Source organism: Amblyomma americanum, chromosome 5, assembly GCF_052857255.1.
Source record: "Amblyomma americanum isolate KBUSLIRL-KWMA chromosome 5, ASM5285725v1, whole genome shotgun sequence".
Lineage (NCBI taxonomy): Eukaryota > Metazoa > Arthropoda > Arachnida > Ixodida > Ixodidae > Amblyomma > Amblyomma americanum.
Window position 1 is genome coordinate 16,870,012 of NC_135501.1, and position 20,867 is coordinate 16,890,878.

The 20,867-nt window shown below is 46.6% G+C and overlaps 1 protein-coding gene across 1 annotated transcript in view; it reads right to left on the bottom strand.

Annotated features, from left to right (window-relative positions):
* LOC144133721 (cytochrome P450 2J4-like) overlaps nucleotides 1-20,867 on the bottom strand; it is a 443,483-nt gene that overhangs the window by 364,824 nt on the left and 57,792 nt on the right. The window contains exon 2 of the mRNA XM_077666855.1: nucleotides 3,639-3,760. Coding sequence (XP_077522981.1) covers nucleotides 3,639-3,760 — 122 coding nt within the window. The remainder of the gene's footprint in view (nucleotides 1-3,638; nucleotides 3,761-20,867) is intronic.

Below are 20,867 nucleotides of genomic sequence, written 5' to 3' on the forward strand. Positions count from 1 at the left end.
CTGCTAGCTTCTCTGCTCTCGAACGACGCCCATCCCATATTACCCTGTACCCCCTGATTTGGTGTATTGCCATGTGCTCCTTGCTTGAACATCTGGTCTCATGCACAGGACCGTATTACCAAAAGTCAGGTTAGGAACCGTCACCCTTTTCCAGATCCCTCTTAGCACTTCATACCTATTGTAATTTCACAGTGCCCTATTTTTCATGACAGCTGCATTCCTACTAGCTTTGTTCATTACATATTTTTCATGCTTTGTCAGTTACTCAGCGCCGTTATTTATCCACACCCCAAGATACCTGTACTCATCCACTACTTCTAGCGTGAACTCCTGTATTCTATGCTCGCCGACCTCATCTTTAAAAATCATGACTTCAGATTTTTCCTTACTAAACTTGAAACCTAATATGTTTATCACATATGTCTATCAACTTCTGTAAACCTTCCTTGTTGTCAGCCATTAGCACTATATCATCGGCGTATACTAGTCCCGGTAAAGACTGTTTAATCAATTTATTTATTATTTCATTTATTTCATAATACTTCAGGCCACTGCTTGGCCCAAGCAGGAGTGAACATATAATGTTACATAACCAAAAGAATAAAGTTATTTCAATATTAGCAGCACACGGAAACCAAAAGAATAAAACCAAAAGAATAAACTTATACAATGTTAGCAGCGCACGGATACCAAAAGAATAGACCAAACGAATAAACTTATACAATATCAGCAGCACACGTATACAAAACATACATATAATCAATATTAGCAGGTAAATAGACGATTTAACGCATCAGAAAAATTTTGCGAGGAAAAAACAGATTCCTGTAACGCATTCCAATCTTGCACTGTTCTAGGGAAAAAACTGTATTTAAAATTGTTAGTATTGGCGAAAAGGGGAGTAAGTGAATGTTCAAGAACGTTCCGAGTCCTTCTCACTAGAGGACGCTTAATGCACTCCGGAAGCTTCAGTTTATTTTTACCTGTTAAACTATTAAACAAGAATACCAATCTAATAATCTTTCCGCGGACTTCTAGTGTAGGAATGTTATTTGACATCATTAACTGCGATGGAGAGTCTTCCCTTTTGTATTTTCCGTATATAAACCTAACCGCTTTCCTATTTACTTTTTCAAGGACCATTATGTCCTTTTCCGTGTACGGGTCCCAAACGACTGAGGCATATTCAAGTAAAGACCGCACACAATTTCGTAAGCCAATTTTTTCATGTGTGCTGGGGCAGTTTTTAGCTTTCTTCGTAAAACCCATAGCTTTCTCAATGCGGCTGTAGAAATATTAGTAATGTGTGACGACCATTTTAACTTACTGTCAAGTGTTATACCTAAATATTTATATTGCTCAACTTCCAAACTCCTACTACCGCGAATAAGGTAAGGCAGCAAACTTGGAGACTTTTTTCTAGTTATACGTAAGACAACAGTTTTTTCACTATTAAGTTCCATATCCCATTTAAGACACCATTCTTCAATGGCAAAAACTGCTTTTTGTACAGAGCTGTGGTCATATTCGGATGAAATTTGTTTAAACACAACACAGTCGTCTGCGAATAACTTAACAGAAACATCTTCAGGTACGACCGCAACTAAATCATTAACATATATTAAAAACAACAATGGCCCAAGCACACTTCCTTGGGGGACTCCTGATTGAACATTAACAACACTTGAAGCGGTCTTAATAATTTCTACATATTGCCGTCTGTCTGTAAGGTATGCTTGAACCCCTGAATGATAAAAAGGCACACCCATACATTCCATCTTATAGAGAAGTTTACCATGTGGCACCTTATCAAAGGCCTTGCTAAAATCAAAGAAAACCACGTCCGTTTGCCCGGACATATCAAGCACCAGCGCAAAGTCGTGCACAGCCAGAACAGTCTGAGTAACTGTAGATAAACCCTGCCTAAACCCGTGTTGACAATCAGACAGAAGATTATGATCGCTCAGGAACATTCGCAGGTAGCCGGCTACAATGTGCTCCAACACCTTACAGCACCTGCATGTTATGGAAACAGGCCGATAATCTGAAACTGACAGTCGATCACCTTTTTTATACACAGGAACCACACGTGCTATTTTCAAATTCTTCTTGCTTGAAAAAACAATGGTTGAAGCCTAGTCCGCTCCTCTCTAGCTTGGCCTCCAACCCTTGCAGATACAACATGAACAACAAAAGAGAGAGGACATCCTTGCCTGAGCCCCCGCTGTATCTCTATAGGCTCTGATACATTTTTCTCCCATTTTATAAGCACTCTGGCACCTTTGTATATATCTTTTAAGAGAAATACCTCAATTAAAGTTTGATTTAAGGAAATTTATAAGGCCTTCCTTCACACATATATATATGCATATATATATATATATATATATATATATATATATATATATATATTGCTGCTTTATAAGTAATTTTCTTTAAGCAATTTATTATTCTAAGTATTATTATCCCACTGATAAGCATAACACATGAAAAAAAATTAACGTTCCCCTATGCACCTTGGTTTCGGTGACTGTTGGCTCCCTTCATATATATATATATATATATATATGTGTGTGTGTGTGTGTGTGTGTGTGTGTGTGTGTGTGTGTGTGTGTGTGTGTGTGTGTGTGTGTGTGTGTGTGTGTGTGTGTGTGTGTGTGTGTGTGTGTGTGTGTGTGTGTGTGTGTGTGTGTGTGTGTGTGTGTGTGTGTGTGTGTGTGTGTGTGTGTGTGTGTGTGTGTGTGTGTGTGTGTGTGTGTGTGTGTGTGTGTGTGTGTGTGTGTGTGTGTGTGTGTGTGTGTGTGTGTGTGTGTGTGTGTGTGTGTGTGTGTGTGTGTGTGTGTGTGTGTGTGTGTGTGTGTGTGTGTGTGTGTGTGTGTGTGTGTGTGTGTGTGTGTGTGTGTGTGTGTGTGTGTGTGTGTGTGTGTGTGTGTGTGTGTGTGTGTGTGTGTGTGTGTGTGTGTGTGTGTGTGTGTGTGTGTGTGTGTGTGTGTGTGTGTGTGTGTGTGTGTGTGTGTGTGTGTGTGTGTGTGTGTGTGTGTGTGTGTGTGTGTGTGTGTGTGTGTGTGTGTGTGTGTGTGTGTGTGTGTGTGTGTGTGTGTGTGTGTGTGTGTGTGTGTGTGTGTGTGTGTGTGTGTGTGTGTGTGTGTGTGTGTGTGTGTGTGTGTGTGTGTGTGTGTGTGTGTGTGTGTGTGTGTGTGTGTGTGTGTGTGTGTGTGTGTGTGTGTGTGTGTGTGTGTGTGTGTGTGTGTGTGTGTGTGTGTGTGTGTGTGTGTGTGTGTGTGTGTGTGTGTGTGTGTGTGTGTGTGTGTGTGTGTGTGTGTGTGTGTGTGTGTGTGTGTGTGTGTGTGTGTGTGTGTGTGTGTGTGTGTGTGTGTGTGTGTGTGTGTGTGTGTGTGTGTGTGTGTGTGTGTGTGTGTGTGTGTGTGTGTGTGTGTGTGTGTGTGTTTATATACACACGCAAATCCGGAAGTGGGCGACATTATTCGGAGCCCTCCACTACGGCGCCTCGTTCTCTCGTTCTTCCACTCTTAATTCTCTCTTCCCTCATGGCACTGATCAGGTGTCCACCGAGAAGAGAGATACCTCGTCATCCATTCTGTGACAACCAACCACTTTTCGCACGCAAGCATACTTACCCGCGTTTTTGTCTTCCACCGTCCATTGTGAAGGGCGGCTGAGGACTACTTTCTTGCAAAGGCACTTTTGGATAGAAGCTTCATCCGTGAGCACAATGACGTTCGTAGCAGCCAGTTTCAGCCTGCATGGAAAAGGCAAATGTCTCCAGCTCTCAATAACCCAAATCACGTGGTATTTAGACGATTAATTTCCTACAACACAGAAGGATTCCGTTGGTCCACACCACTGGTAGTTTACTACTGTCTTGCCCTGTGGTGTGCGATTTCAGTATCATGCTATATCGATATCAGTACTATGGTGTTCAATATCAGTGCTCCTCTCAAACATTGTGCGAACACGATAGCTTCCATCGAGATCCGTTGACGTGGCTTCCCGCAGTCGCCATTGATGTCGGTCGCAGTATACACGAAGACCTACAGCCTCTTCACCCATCGTCCATATGAACAAATTAGATGACGCACACCTTCAGACACAATACCTTAGACTTGCCGCGAGCGCCACTGGCCGCCCTATACTCTTCTTTCTTCGCATCAGCATACCCGCTAACCAGTCAATCGTTATAGCCATCCCTCGACCCATCCATACACCTCTCGTTACGAAACCCCTTCCTCCAAACGTCCATCCCCAATGTCATATCCCTCGCCGATTCGCTCGCGCTAATGCCCTGCATAAGTGCGAGTATTACGGGCAAGCCCACGATGCCATTTGGGTAAACGCCGCAAGTACAACGCATGAAGCGGTAGCAGTTGCCTACAATGAAATCCTACCCCACCCCCTAACACACCGTTTTCCCAAGGGCTCTACGCCCAAGGAGGCAGACGAGACCGCCATCGCCCAAGCCTTTTCACATTCATACGCTCCAATACATCGTCAGTGACTCCAAAACGGCTCTTTCGAACTTTGGAAGGGGCAGGATTCACACCCCTGCCTGGCAATTGTTGAACACCCCAACCCAAAATTTATCGCGCAACGTAGAGCTCCAGTGGGTGTCGGCTCAATCTGCAAAACCCTGGAAACGAGGCTGCCAACAAATTGCCCCGAGGTTTGATTTGCCGGGCTCAGAAGAGCCTCGATCCAGGATTCTCGAGGGAGCGGGCGCACACCTTTGCGGGCGCACACCTTTGCGGCGCACACCCCGTTTGGACCGTCGGACTTACCCTCCTTCCCACCCCTCTCTTACACACTCCCAACAGATCCTATTCAGACGCTGCCAGACCAGCTTTCTCTTATCCCATCAGCTGTTATCCCACTACTGTGGCACGTCCCCTGCATTCTCCCTATGTGGTGACCCTCCCGCCACACTCTCCCACATCCTTTTCGGCTGCAGTGCTGACCCTCCTCCGCAGGGACAGCAAGACATCTCGAGCTGGGAGGACTAGGAGGAACTGAGGATTGGGCGAGTTGGTGGTGATCCATCGTATTAAAAACCAGCGCTAAAAACAGAGACAGAGCACGAGACTAGACACACAGGAGGCGCTGAACTTACAACTGAATTTTATTCGTAGTACTAAGTCAATTTATGCAATACGCACACTCGTGCAAGCACGCCTTGTCAAACACAGATATACTGCAATCACCCACATGTGATAAAAAAAAGAACATGAAACATTTCCGAGCACGTGCGCTATCGTCAACTTCGCTAATCACAAAGAAGCAAGCTCTTTTCCCTGCTTGGCAAGTTAATCGAGGTTTTTCTCACGCATCCATCGCCCTTTCTGAGAATGGGGAATGCCTCAGCGATCTCTCTTGTGCGCTGATCATCATCTGCAAACAGCACTGTCATGTCAACAAAAAACTGAGAACAATTAAACGCAAGACAATGCTGTGCTACATTTCTATTTTCTTCGCGGCTGACGGAATTGTCATGCTCTGCCAGGCGAAAATTGATACACCACCCGGTCTGTCCGATGTATATATGCCTGCAAGACAAAGGGATAGGATAAACCACGCCCTTCTAACATGCAACATAATTGTTCCCATGCTGAATCTTGCATTGTTTCTTACTATTCTTTCCCTCATTTTTCCTGTGCACTGCAACCTCTACTTTTCCCAGTTTATTCGGATCAGAAAAAACCAAGCTTACTCCGTTTCGGGCCGCTACTCTTCTAAGCCAACTTCCTTTCTTTTGGACCAGAGTTGAGTTTTGGGGGGAACCCGGATGTCTTCGGCGTTTTAGACACTTTTTCCGCACAGGACACGATAAGAGCCTCCGGGTAACCTGCATCCCTGCACCTGCTGACCTGTGCGAGGAGGCTGGATCCCATTCTATGGGGGCGATTTCTTCAAGGCCACACCAATGCGGTTCTTAACAATACCAGTTTTCACAAGTGTAGGATGGAAAGAACCGAAGCGTGGCCTTGTGGTAGAGCATCCACCTCGCATTCGGGAGGTGCTGGGTTCGATCTCTAGTGCCGCCGGGTACCGTTTTTGACGGGTAAAAGATTTCCCCCGGCCTGGTGCTTGGCTCTTCTGGGGTGAAATGCTTGGGAAAAAGGGTCTTGACTACAGTTGCTTTGACAGATCGGGATAAGTTCCGCCGTCAAACAACGTAAATCCGCCTCGTGCGGTGCCCATTTGTGGCCATTTTTTTCTTACAAAGTCTGAAAGCCGGAAAAAACTGACTTGTCCAGGACCGCATTGATACTCTGAATCCCTTCTGACGAGGGGCCTTAGTGTTGAACTTGACGCTGGTTAGAGCGTGCGAGTTTTGAGTCGAACTCTTCACTTGGGAGTGAAACAGGAACCACCTTTGTAGGCTGAGTGTTCGAAGCTGGGTTTCCTCCCAAAAGGGCGCAGCGGGGTTTGCGGAGCCTCCTCCAAGCATACACCCCTGAAGAAGCCGGGCGCCAGGCCGGGGGTGGCTTTTACGCATTTTTACCGGTGGGTGTCCGGCGGTGGGTTTCGAACCAACCACCTCCCGCAGCCGAAGCGGATGCCCAGACCACTAGGCCTTGTAAATATGTTGCATAATCTTTTTTTGTTGCATGTGGGTGATTGCAGTGTATCTGTGTTTGACAAGACGTCCTTACACTTGTGTGTGTGTGTATTACATAAATTTACTTACTTCAAATAAAATTCAGTTGTAAGTTCAGCGCCTTCTGTGTGTCTAGTCTCGTCCTCTGCCTGTGTTTTTAGCGCTGTATTTTAATACGTTAGATCACCACCAACTCGCCCAATCCTCAGTTCTTCTACTGTTCATATCTTGTACCTGGGGTTCTTTTATGTGTTACAACCTGCACGTTTCAAACCCAGCTTCGGTGCCACCATTCAAAGCCGTATGCATTTGCAGAGCGCGCACTGCGTCATAGCATTTCCGCTATAATACCTACCTATGGGATATGCAGGCACTTTGCGATTGATTGTGACCTTCGCAGAGCCGTACAAAAAGGGTCTGCAAAATCTTGAAGAGCGAGTTGTGGCGCCAGGCCAGATTTTTCAAGGATGTGCAATGGACGAAATGCGGCGGCCGTTATCCTCACCAGAACGCGCGGTGCTATTCTGATTGGTGCAGGACCACTGACCAACTTACCGACTTACTATGGAACGGCATATGCCCTTCTCTTCCCAAGCCTCCTAAACGACCTGCATCGGAAGGGAAGGTTCTTATCCTCGGCGACATCGACTTGGCTCCCGATCATTAGAGGACTTTACGTCCAGGACCTATGTATGTCCTGGAACCCGATATGAAAGTTGTTGAAAAATTGGCCTTCGCGCGTCACGTTGCGTCTAAAGCCCCCGTTGAGGAGAGACCTAGATGGGTGTCTGAGAGCATTGATGGTGTTGCCGCTGGCGGCTGTACGAATAGACAATGTAACAAATACCGCTCTTTAGTTAACTATTTATGTGAAAAAATGTGAAAAATGAATGCGCGCCATGCAAGCAGATAAAAAGAGATTTTTTGTAGTACATTCTGAGAATGTGTTTTTTTAAGAAAGCACATGATGCGGTGCTAAAGAATTTTAGAGCTGTTAAACCAATTCATCTCTGTGAAGGCAGAAGGCATTAGCTTTTCTTCAGAGTTTTAGTCTCGAGGGTTGGGAAATAAAGGTGAAGGGGGCTCAATCTTCTGTGCTAGAAATTATCTTCACAGCCAGAACCCATAAACCAAACGTGCCCTTCAGAACCATCGTTTCTGAGCTTAACTCGTGGCCAATGATTGTTTCCACTTTTCTTTTCAAGCACCTTTCGGTCCTTAAGGTTAATGACCCGTTCCTTATTCCCAACTCGGAAGCCCTTGCAAACCTTCTTCTGAAAGATAATCCTCGCACTTGCCTGGATTTTAGTATTGATGTGGTTGATTTGTTCTTTTCGCTCACACATGTTCAACTTATGCAGTATGTTCAGGAGTGCATCACAGATGACAATGATGAATGCAGTTTTCAAAACAGTTGTGGCATTAGTACTGCGTCCTTCCTGGAACTGTTGCTTTTTATTTAACAACACGCATGTCGAGTGGAATCGTCCGGTTTGTTTGCAAAAATCTGGGGTCTGCATAGGCTCCAGAGTAGCCCCCATTCTTTGTAACATTTTTCTTGGCAGGGTTGATAGATTAGTTGGGGAAGAGCTGGCCGGAAGTAACACTCGCATTTTACACTATGTCGACGATTTTTTGGTACTAGGCAGGTCTCCATTCCAGGGAATTATTTCCCACGTTCTGGATGTTTTTTCCCGCAATGGGTCAGGACTAGAGTTTACACATGAAGTTCCTCATTAAAGATCATTGCAGTTTCTGGATTTGAAATTAACCTTTGATCCTGAGCATGTCTGTTCGCAGAACTCCACTCGGAGCGAGAAACCCTTGCTCCACTACAGTTCTTATTCTAAACTTGTGAAAACTGGTATTGTTAAGAACCGCATAGGTATGACCTTGAAGAAATCGCCCCCATAGAATGGGATCCAGCCTCCTCGCACAGTTCAGCAGGTGGAGGGATGCAGGTTACCCGGAGGCTCTTATCGTGTCCTGTGCGAGAAAAGTGTCTAAAACGCTTAAGACATCCGGGCTCCCTTCAGAACTCAGCTGTGGTCCAAAAGTAAGGGAGCTGGCGGTTATACCGTACAATCACGCCCTGTCTCACCGGCTTAAAAGAGTAGGGGCCCGATACGAAGTAAGCTTGGTTTTTTCTGATCCCAACAAACTGGGAAAAGTAGGGGACTGCAGTACAGAGTAAACGTGAGGGAAAGATTAGTAAGAAACAATCCAATATTAAGCATGGGAACAAATGCGTTGCATGTAAGAAAGGCCTGGTGTATCTTATCCCTTTGTCTAGCGGGCGTATATACATCGGCCAGACTGGGCGGTGTATCAATGTTCGCCTCGCAGAGCATGCGAATTCTGTCAGCAGCGAAGAAAGTAGAAATGTAGCACAACACTGCCTTGCGTGTAATTGTTTTCCGTTTTTTGTTGACACGACGGCGCTGTTTGTACATGATGACCAGCGCACAAGAGAGAAAGCTGAGGCATTCCACATTCTCAGAAAGGCAGATGGATGCGAGAGCAAAACCTCGATTAACTTGTCAAGCAGGGAAATGAGCTTGCTTCATTGTGGGTAGCGGGGTGGACGATAGCGCACGTGCTTGGAAATATGTTTCATGTTCTTTTTTTATCGCATGTGGGCGATTGCAGTACTTCTGTGTTTGACAAGACGTCCTTGCATCTGTGTGTGTGTATTGTATAAATTGACTTCTTACTTCGAATAAAATTCAGTTGTAAGTTCAGCGCCTTCTGTGTGTCTAGTCTCATCCTCTGTCTGATTTTTTTAGTGCTGGTTTTTAATACGATAGACATGGAGGGCCTGCTCACGTCTGCAGATCCGAAATCATAGCTTGCGGCGGTGACTCGGGCTGCCGACTTCATTTCCCGACATGACCAACATGATGGAGCGCGGGACCGCGCAGTGGCCAAGGGACCCAACAGGGTCTAAAACTCACTTGCAGCAAAAAAGTTTTTCTATTTGTGAAAAACGAGCGCTTCGCACCCTCTGTTTATAAAGCGGCCGACCATTGACGCGCATCTGTTGCCCAGCTGTTTATTCTTAGCGCACCTGTAGCTACTGGCCCCGCCGCGGTGGCTCAGTGGTTAGGGCGCTCGACTACTGATCCGGAGTTCCCGGGTTTGAACCCGACCGCGGCGGCTACGTTTTTATGGAGGAAAAACGCTAAGGCGCCCGTGTGCTGTGCGATGTCAGTGCACGTTAAAGATCCCCAGGTGGTCGAAATTATTCCGGAGCCCTCCACTACGGCACCTCTCTCTTCCTTTCTTCTTTCACTCCCTCCTTTACCCTTCCCTTACGGTGCGGTTCAGGTGTCCAACGATATATGAGACAGATACTGCGCCATTTCCTTTCCCTCCAAAACCAATTATTATATATAGCTACTGCACATGCGCGACGCGCGCAGAGAGGCGGCGGAGTCGGCGGCGGCAGCGGCAGCGGCGACGGCGCAACTCCGACGTCACGCGCGGCGTACCTGTTGCTCGCCGCAGCAAGGCTGCGGAACCGGTGGCGGCAGCGGCGCAACCGTCACGTCACACAATAACGGCTTCGGCTTGGCCCGGTGACCTTGGTTTTACGAGGCGGAGTGAAGCTCTCGCTTCAAAAGTCAAGGTGTAACGAAACATTAATCAAAGGAACAAAGCACTCGTGAATCATCGCATCAGTATAGTGCACGGCTGTAAACTGAGTCCGACGCTCATGAACAACAAATAAATAAGAAAGGTGTGGCTAGCAATAACTTTTCACAAAAGTAACTTTTCTTAACAGAGAGAACGAACATTTCTAACAAAAGCATCAAGGTACAGGTAATTCATTGACTGATGGGGCAGGGTATCCTATAATTCTATGAAAGGAGGAAAAATGTAATATTAAATACGTCACACCGTGCAGCCAGCGGTCTTATGCACATGTCGTGATTGATTCTTTTAGAGCTGTGATCAAGTGGCTTTGGGTAGGCGTCATTTTCTATGCTAATACAATCGGAATAAAGCAGGAAAAGAATTTTCATTCTCGCGACCTGTCATTGCCAGTCTAACGTCGAGACGTCGCTCTTTTGCGCAGATGTGTCACGCCATCGTAATATGAGTAACGAGAATAAACAAAACGGAATGCTAGGTTTTTAATTATTTCTAGTTTTCTAATCTCATAACACAGATTGGGATCTAAACTATGGAGCCGTACTCATGAGTGGGTCTTAATAGCGTCTTGTTGGCGTTAAGCTTTTCATCCGAGGGCGCAGCTGAGAGATTTGGTCGGGTAATCCGTGTTGTCGGTGTGCTTTTGTATTGAGGTTATCTATGTGTGATTCCTAACTCAATTTTCCAGTGAATATCAAGCCCAAGTATCTTACGTGATTATTACGCATGACAGCAGATTGTGATAAAAGATACATCTTTTTCCTGGTTACGGTAATTGATGTCTTATTGACATTTATTCTTATACCCCAAGTGTTAAACCAAGAGGCAATGTTACGCAGTGTTAGGCTGAAATTAAGTTGGTCATCTTCAGAACCAACTGTAGTGTACACAACGCAGTCGTCAGCAAACAGTCAACATTTGAAGTAACGGAAAAAATATTATTGCTACATATTACAAAAAGTGTAGGCCGTCATACGGATCCCTGCGGTACACCAGAGAAAGCGTGTAAGTTATTGCATTTGGCGTTTTTGAATTGGACGTACTGAGAACGGTCCGAGAGGTAGGTCGAGATCCAAGAAACTATTCTTCTAATTCCTATAAGACAGAGTTTTTCTATTGCCTTGTAGTGTATAACAGAAGTAAATCATTTTGCAAAGTCAATGAAAACTGCATCTACCTGCAAACAAGAGCTAAAGGCAGTCGCGATGTCATGTGGAATTTCAAGTGGTTGGGAAACTGTTGATAACCCCTTCCTAAAGCCGTGTTTGTTCGCACATAACAGTTTGTTTTTTCCATGTTCGACATGATTGCTTTGTGGATAATATGTTCCATCAGTTTGCAGCAACAGCTGGTTAGTGATATGGGTCTGTACATGTTTACTAAGTGCATGCTACCATTTTTTTTTAACTTGAACCACCTTCACACAAAACCAGTAAGCCAGCAATGACGCTGTTTCCATCGATGAAGAGAAAATTTTGCGAAGAATCGGAGATAGTTGTTGCTCATTCGCGTTATAAAAACGTTTGATAATGAGTCAGGCGCACGCCGTTTCTTTTCATCTACATTGGAAAAAAATTCCGTACCTATAACGTACACCTTCTATGCTCTCAAAATAGAACCACTTCTGCTTTGGATGAAATGTAGGGAATGACCGTACTACGGCCCAGTAATGAAGGAAGCGTGCAAAGGAAAAAACCTAAACTTTCTATTTTAGGAGTCACAACTTAACACGACTCGACGGCTAACCTCATCGGCGTTGTGTACCACCAAATGCACAAATAACTTGCTTAAAGGCAGCAAAAGGGGAACAAGTTGCTCATGATGTGATGCCACTTTTACACAACGAACCGCTGGCCCGCGAACTAGGCGTCACATGACGTCCATTTCTGGTCCGTCTGAATTACTCTTGGCCAACAATGTCCACAAACTAGCAAGGCGAGTAACCGTGAGAATGCCTAACGAGATTAACCCCATGTGCAGAAGTGAAGGTCTGTGAAGGGGTGATATAATCGGATTAGACCCAAGTAACACATATGTTGCTTCAACGCTGGGTGATTGTTACAAATTGGGAGGAGCATTAAATAACAAAGGCCTTACTTTGCAATAACGCTAAAAGAAGAAAGTTGACTTCATACAAAAACGTTTTGACTACGTTGCTAGCCACATGACAGAGTAACATTTATTAAAAAATTTTACTGCAACATTTGCTTTCCGTAACAAATCAAGCGCCTTGAGGTCAACAGTTAGAAAAAATTTAGACACAAACAACTGTTAGACAACTCCTCTAAATTGAAATTGAACACCAGCTGAAAGCAGATTGCAAACATGATGAAGTGCACAAGTTGAAAGCCGAATTTCTATCTGCCATTTGGTAATGAAACGAATCACTGAGAAGGCCAAAAGCAAGGGCAAACAAATCTGTGAATGCAGTGCAATGTAGCAGTCACATCTTTGCTACACAACCATCAATGAAAAACGATAACTCCTTCATGGATAACAAAAGCACACGCACAACAAAGTATTGCTCATTGCAATGCTTAATTTATTAGGTACCTATTGCCTCCCATTCAAGCCTGCTCTTCCTGCAGATAAATGAAACGCTCCGAAAAAGCAGTGAGCAGCCATAACTGCGGCAGCGACAAGGATGATATTGCCACCTGGTGTTCTCAGGTGGCGCTGAAGTGTCTTCGAAGACGTTGAAGGGTCTCGCGCTGGCTAGCTGGCTGCTTGCTGTATTCTGCTGGTTAGCGACCTGTCTCCCTGTTTTCCGTTACATATTTTGGTGGAGGTGCTGGGTTGCGATCCCAGTACCTCTCGCAGAACACTGAGCGTACTATCCATTACCGCGTGAAGTAGGGTTTCATGCGGACAACGTGCACAACCTCAGAGCGGGGTGGACGACGCTGAGGCTGCACAGTCCCGTCAGGAAGAACTTCGTAGGTCACTTCGGTGACGCGGCGCAAAACTCGGTACGGTCCAAAGTAACGGCACATCAGTTTTTCAGACAAGCCTGGGCGGCGTACCGGGGTCCACACCCAAACTTGGTCTCCCGGATGGTATTCGACGTGCCGATGACGGAGGTTGTAGCGGCGTGCATCCGTGCCCTGCTGCCGCTGAATGTGAAGACGGGCAAGTTGACGTGCTTCCTCGGCGCGCTGAGCGAACTGCTCGGCGTCTGGCGTGAGTGGGTGGTCATCAGTGCTGCATGGAAGCATTGCATCCAGCATCGTCTGAACGTCACGTCCGTAGACCAGACGAAATGGTGTAAATCGGGTCGTCTCCTGGGTGGCCGTGTTGTAAGCGTATGTGACGTACGGGAGAATCTCGTCCCAGGTTTTGTGCTGCGAGTCTATGTACATTGCGATCATGTCGGCGATCGTTCTGTTGAGTCTCTCTGTGAGCCCGTTCGTCTGTGGGTGATAGGCAGTAGTTTTGCGATGGTTCGTGTGACTGAGCTCGAACACGTCGCGCATGAGCTGTGCCGTAAACGCCGTACCTCGATCAGTGATTACGTGGGACGGTGCGCCATGACGCAGCACGATTTGTTGCATAAAAAACTGGGCGATCTCAGATGACGTACCGCGCTGCACCGCTTTAGTTTCCGCATACCTTGTTAAATAGTCGGTCGCGACTATGATCCATTTATGACCGGCCGATGACACAGGGAATGGGCCCAGAAGATCGATGCCGACTTGATCAAAAGGCGTCCGAGGGGGTTCAATAGGTTGGAGCAAGCCCGCTGGCTTGAGAGGAGGCGCCTTACGACGTTGGCAATCGCGGCAGCCTCTGACGTAACGCTGGACGGCGTGAGAATGTTTGGGCCAATAATACGCCTGGCGCACGCGTGCAAGTGTGCGGGCAAAGCCCAAGTGGCCGGAGGTCGGCTCATCGTGACAAGCAAGAAGGATATCGGCGCGGAGATCTGCCGGAACGACGAGGAGGTGCGCTCGGTCAACAGTGCTGGAGTTTTTCTTAAACAAAATGCCGTTCCGGAGACAGAAGGCCGGCAGGTTTCTAGAAAATTGTCGGGGTACGACAGAAGCTCGGCCCTCCAGATAATCAATGATAGGTCGCAGGTCTGGGTCAGCTCGCTGGCGGGTCATTAGGTCTAAGGCGCTGACAACTCCAATAAAACCACTCTCGTCCTCTATGCTATCATCCGCTAACCCGACGGGCGCGCGAGAGAGTGCGTCAGCGTCTTCGTGCGTCTGGCCAGATTTGTGCACAATGGTGTAATCGAATTCTTGGAGGCGGAGGCTCCATCGGGCTAGGCGCCCCGATGGGTCGCGAAGATTTGCAAGCCAGCACAACGAATGGTGGTCGGTAACTACTTTGAACGGGCGGCCGTAGAGGTACGGACGAAATTTCATGGTTGCCCACATAACCGCAAGGCATTCTTTTTCTGTGGTCGAATAGTTTGTTTCAGCGCGAGAAAGCGTGCGGCTTGCATACGCGATGACCCTTTCCACGCCACCTTGGTGTTGGACGAGTACGGCGCCGAGGCCGACGTTGCTCGCGTCGGTGTGGACTTCGGTTTCAGCCTCTTCATCAAAGTGCGCAAGAACAGGGGATGTTAGCAGTCGTCTGCGCAGCTCGGCAAAAGCCTCCTGCTGCTCGGCAGCCCACACGAACTGTGTATCATTGCATCAGGTGGAGTAATGCCACCTGGTGTTCTCAGGTGGCGCTGAAGTGTCTTCGAAGACGTTGAAGGGTCTCGCGCTGGCTGGCTGGCTGCTTGCTGTATTCTGCTGGTTAGCGACCTGTCTCCCTGTTTTCCGTTACAATATACACCGTCGATGCTGTTCTCTCATCCTGAGTAGGTAAGAATAGCTGTTTTTTTTTTCTAGAAAGTACTCTGAAAGCATGAATTTTTTATCCTTCTTTTACTCAGCTTGAACTGACATGACCCATCATATACTCTGCAGCTTTGACAAACATGTGGGCCAGTCGACAGCCACAAAACACTGAAGAGCCTTGCTAACTTCCAAGAGATCAATGGTCAGAAATAAAAAGCAGACAAAAAACTGAGGAGTTCCTTATTCGCACTGCATTTTATATGGTACTAAGAATGTGGCTAAGACATGGCATGAATAATGTTTCTTTTCTGCTCAGTTACAAACTTTCACTGTACAACATGCTGTAAGACTTACGAAATACTCCCCCTACAAAGCACCCACATGCCACCTACATGCCGTAATGTTTACACCTACGGAACTACCCAGTCTGTAAGATGAGACACCAAGCCTCCTACATCTGGAGATGTGTACCTCCCATGTTATTAGAGTGATTGGAGATGCTCCTGTTTGATGGCATTTCAGTTGCGGGGTGTGGAAGGCACAGGTATGAAAGCGAACGACTACACACCAACATTTTAAGCAACATCGCAATGAGCAATGCGCCTTGGCTTTACTTCTGTTCAAAAAGGAGTTTCCTTTTTCAACTTCATTTTTCAACTTCTTCACATAACTGCTTTTATGTGCTCGTTTTGGCTTGCTGGGAGGTCATTTTCTGTTCATCGGTTCATTGCTAGCAGGGCGAGCAGTATGGGCGAAACTTGACCTTTACGCATGAACTTCCTTCTAATGGATTGTTGCAGTTTTTAGATATTAACCTGAACTTCGGCTTACAACATGCCGGCTGGCACTATGCTCCTCGAGCAAAGAAAGAGCTACCGCCGTATGATTCCGCGCATTCGAAGGTAGTCAAGAGAGCAAGCAATTACAAGCTTGTGCCTGGAATCTGCTCTTACCAATTTATGCTCGCATGCAATGGATATAAGCTTCAATAACCAAATTGAAAGGTTGCTTTCAGCCGGCTTCCCCTACGACGTCGTAACAGCTGTTGCCAAGAATCTTCTTAGGAAGATGAAAAGAAGAAATCAAGGTAGCGCGAATGAGCCGCTGCCAAAAAAAGAATATCGTGGTGGTGCCATATACACACAAAGTGGCGCACAATGTAAAAAAGTGGCGAAGAGGCGTGGTGTCTCTGTCGTATTTTCTTTGCCACAGAAATTCGCAGGCTTGTGCCCGAGAATCGGTAAGCAGGACTAGAGGCAGTGGATGCGGCATAAACATGCTGAAACGTTTGTGAAATATGCCACGGGCGTGGTCTATGAAATCCAGCTCAAGTGTGGAAGCACCTGCGTGGGACAAACAGGCCGTTGCGTGAATGAACGTGCAAGGGAACAAGCCCGATCAATTCTAAATAAAGAAGGAGCGAATCTGGTTTGGTTTGGTTTATGGGAGTTTAACGTCCCAAAGCGACTAAGGCTATGAGAGACGCCGTAGTGAAGGGCTCCGGGAATATCGACCACCTGGGGTTCTTTAACGTGCACTGACATTGCACAGTACACGGGCCTCTAGAATTTCGCCTCCACCGGAATTCAACCGCCGCGGCCGGGATCGAACACACGTCTTTTGGGCCAGCAGCCGAGCGCCATAACCACTCAGCCACCGCGGCGGCCGGAGCGAATCTGCCCGCCCATTCCTTTGCTTGCAGTGGATGCGAGCCTGTGCTTAAGAAGATAAAAATTCTAGAAAAAAGTAAACACAATAGAAGAACTGCAGATTGGGCTAGTTGGTGATGCATAGTGGTGGTTTGACAGCGCAACAGCACACACAGACCAGGTAGGAGACGAGACACACAAATCAGCGCTGAACTTACGACTGGTTTTTTATTGGGAGGAAGCACGTCATATATAGTCACGAAAAAACAGTAAAAACAAAACAGCGCGTGAGCTTTTGGAGGCCTGCCACATAAAATAAAATGGCGATAAATGTATCAGGGGCACTTCTGTCAAATTGTACAAGGAGAATTTCCCGCGCACCTGTTGTTGATCAGGAGATGGCCGGCTTTAAGCCCTCTCTCATTCTCCTTACCATTTTGCTGTGATTCTGCATATATAAGGCACATTCACACAAATAAACCCTGTTGATAGTTAGCGCTCTTCGTCTCCTTGGCCTTTTCTGCGTTTGTCTCTTCTGAATGCGCAACGTGGTTCTTCAAAGCAATGCACCCACTAGCCCAAGAGGAAGTTCTTCTAAACTCCCTTTGTTAGCACGTGGTACAGTCAAGTAACGAACGCGGAGGGGAGTGTTTCTGGAGTCCTATTCATCGGAGCGCCTTTATGAGCCGGAAGTGCCACGACTCCACATGTCGCCTCTTGAACAGGTTTGGCTCCATGGCCAAGACGCTCACCTCCTCGAAAGCTATTCTGTGGTCTGCGCGCTCGCAGTGTCCAGCGAGGAGGTTGGATTCTGAATTCATTAGCCGGATGTCATTGTTGTGTTGCCTTATTCTTTGTTGGAGGTTTTTGTTTCGCCGATGTATGAATCCGGGCACTTGGAGCATGGGATCTTGTAAACTACACCGTGTCGTTTTTCTCTGGGGACGCGGTCTTTCGGTCGAAGTAAGAAGCGGATTATTGTCGACACAGGTTTGTGAGCCACGTAGATTCCATGTTTTCCCAGAAAGCGTGCAAGTGTCCCGCTGGTTGCTCTCACCTATGGAAGCACTGCGGGTGCGTGTTTTGTTATTTCACTGCTGGCGGGTGACCCCGTCCTCCGAGCCTGACGGCGACCAACGCGTTGAATGAAGCCACGTATGTAGCCATTCTTCTGTAGGTCAGCGAAAATGGTGGCTTCTGCTTTTTATTCCAGTTCGAAGGAGCCGAGTTACTTTGTTCTCAGAATGCAAGAGACGACGGATACCTTGTAACTAGTAGTGTGGTTGTAAGTGTAGGTAGCGGCCGGTATGGGATAGCTTCCTATAGAAACCGAACTTTGGGTATGTCCCTTTTCTTTCTATGAAGACATGCAGGATTGGCAGTGTGTTGGTCACTTCTCGTTCTATTGTAAACTGAAGAGAAGGCTCGACTCAGTTGAAGTGTGCAAGAAAATTTTCGACCTGCGATGTCTTCAGAATGCAGGAGCAGTCGTCTATGTAACATTTGGTTTTTCTTGAAACGATATCAGTCCTTCCTCTTCGATGGCCTCCATCTTCAGGTAAGCAGTAGTCACCGAGATCGCGGCGCCCATGGCGGCGCCGCTTGTATACTTATAAAATTCTCCTTTGAAGGAAAAAGCTGTGCGGTTTAGGCAAAGCTCCAAAAGCCGACAGAGTTCTTCTGGGTTCAGGCTCGTCCTGGTGCTCGGTAAACGCCCGCTTCGAGGGCTTGCTTCGTTGCCGAAACGGCAAAGGTCGCAGGAACGCTGCTAAAGAGCGAGACCACGTCGAATGAAACCGCGCATTCGTCCGCTTCCAGTTCTACGTGGGAAAGACGTTCGACGAAGTGCCTGGAGTTGCGCAGGTGCGTTGACGTGTTGCCTGTCAGGGGCGATAGAACTCGGTGGAGGTAGGCCGAGAGCGCCTTAAGCGGTGTGGTGGTGATGTGGACAGTTGGGCGCAGCGGAACGTTGGATGAACTTTTAGCATCCACCTTCAAGCACCACCCGGAATCAAAAAATCTCTACTTACGCTTAATCTGCTGAGACGGTTCAGCACCGGCCTTTTACGGACTGCCAAAAAATCATATACCTGGAGTTCCGCTGCGCCCCATCGTCGACTTCACCACCTCACCGCTTAAGGCACTCTTGGCCTACCTCCACCGAGTTCTATCGCCCCTGCCAGGCAACACATCAACGCACGTGCGCAATTCCAGCCACTTCGTCGAACGTCTTTCCTATGTACAACTGGAAGCGGACGAGTGCATGGCTTCATTTGACGTGGTCTCGCTCTTTTCCAGCGTTCCTGTGCCCTTTGCCGTTCCTGCAGCGAAGCAAACCCTCGAGGCCCATGTGGAATCATGGCACTCCCGGCTCACAAAGGCGGCGATGAATAGGACTCCAAGAGCACTCCCCTCCGCGTAGGTTAGTGGACTGCGCCACGTGCTAAATAAGGAAGAGCGAAGGCACCACCCCTCTGCTTCTGGCACACTTTAGTCACCCCTGTAGAAGGAACCGAGTTGGTCCCGAAACGTTGAGCAAAGTTAAAATATTCGTTTGCGTAACTTTTCTCTCAACTTTGTATGTGTTGCGCACGTGCCTTTTTTGTGCTACAAGGATTATAATAAGATTAACTGATATCATATAGGAGAGAGCACACAAATGGTTTTTGTATATATTGCAGCATGTTTCTTTCAAGTTTTAAACTGGTCATTCAGCTCGAGACTCAGTAACTGCTGTATGTGCAGAAATTTTATAAGTCAAGTGATTTAATTAGCCCCCTGCAAGCATATATTATATTTTCTTGCTTTTTCTAAGCATTCCTAATTTTATTTTATTTTTTATTTAGAATACTTTCCAGGCCTGAAGGCATTACAGAAAAGAGTGGTATTGGTACTTAACATAAACAGTGCATATTACACAATATTATTTTACAAAGCGGCAGGAAATACAGTGGTGTTGAAGTTGTTAATGTCAGAAATGGCAGCGATGGAGGGAGGAAGGTCGTTCCAGTTTGCGCTGGTTTTGGGAATAAATGAATTACGACACGCTTTTGTTCTGAAAAATGGGACAGCAACTTTAAACATGTGGTCAGAACGGGAGGATATGTATGATGGGCGAGCAGAAAGATGATCCTTTAAACAGGGTTATGATGATACATTCTATGAAAAAGACAAAGTCGAAAGCATTTACGGCGCGAAGAAAGCTCCGGCAGGGCAAAGGTGCTTTTCATGGAAGTAATGCTGGCGTGACGGGAATAGTTAGATAAGATAAAACGTGCTGCGCGATTTTTAATGGATTCAAGTGTGTTTATTAGTGTGATTTGAATGGAATCCCATACTGCGCATGCATATTCTAGTTTTGGCCGCACTAATGTTTTGTACAATGTTAGTTTTATCGGCAGTGGCGCAGCAAAGAAATTTCGACGTTGGTACCCAAGAACCCAATTAGCGTTATTAATGACGTGTTCGACATGCATATGCCATGATAGGTTACGTGAAATATTTCGTGCCATGATAGGTTACGTGAAAAATTCTGCATGTGTGGGTTGCCGTAAGTTGATTTGTACATTTTGTAGTGTACAGCAGGCACATACAAACGTGAAATCTATGTTAAGCGGACCTCGATGTTCTCTTCGGAGAGTTTTTTTGTGCTGAAAACATAGTGCCAGAATGTTCTCGCAGCACTCAAATTTAACAGCTCTGCAATGCTTGCTGCCCATGCCTTCCTGTAAATTTGGTCCAGGTGATTGAAAATTGATGGGCAAGCACCGGTGGCGTAGATTACGTGCAAAATGATCATGAACCTTGATGTTCGCGTTTAAACTTTAGACGGATTGGTGTAGTAGAGCAACGTGTTTTCAAATATCAAAACACGCGTGGTTTGACAGAAGTGCAAAAGAAAGGAAAAGAAGGAAGAATTTTCTGCTGCTGGTGGCAGCTTCGAAGAGAACATGGCTGCTTGTGCTGTTTGGGAAAGATTTTTTCCAGAGACTTGTTTCAACGCAACAGCTCTTGTGTTCTCGCCTAGAGGCCTTAGCATGCTGCTTAGTCTGTGAAGCTGCTGCTATTCTCCTTAGCCACTTTTTTTTTGTTCATCATCACGAGGGCATGCACGCGCTGCTGGCCACATTGATGTTGACGATGATGATGGATTGT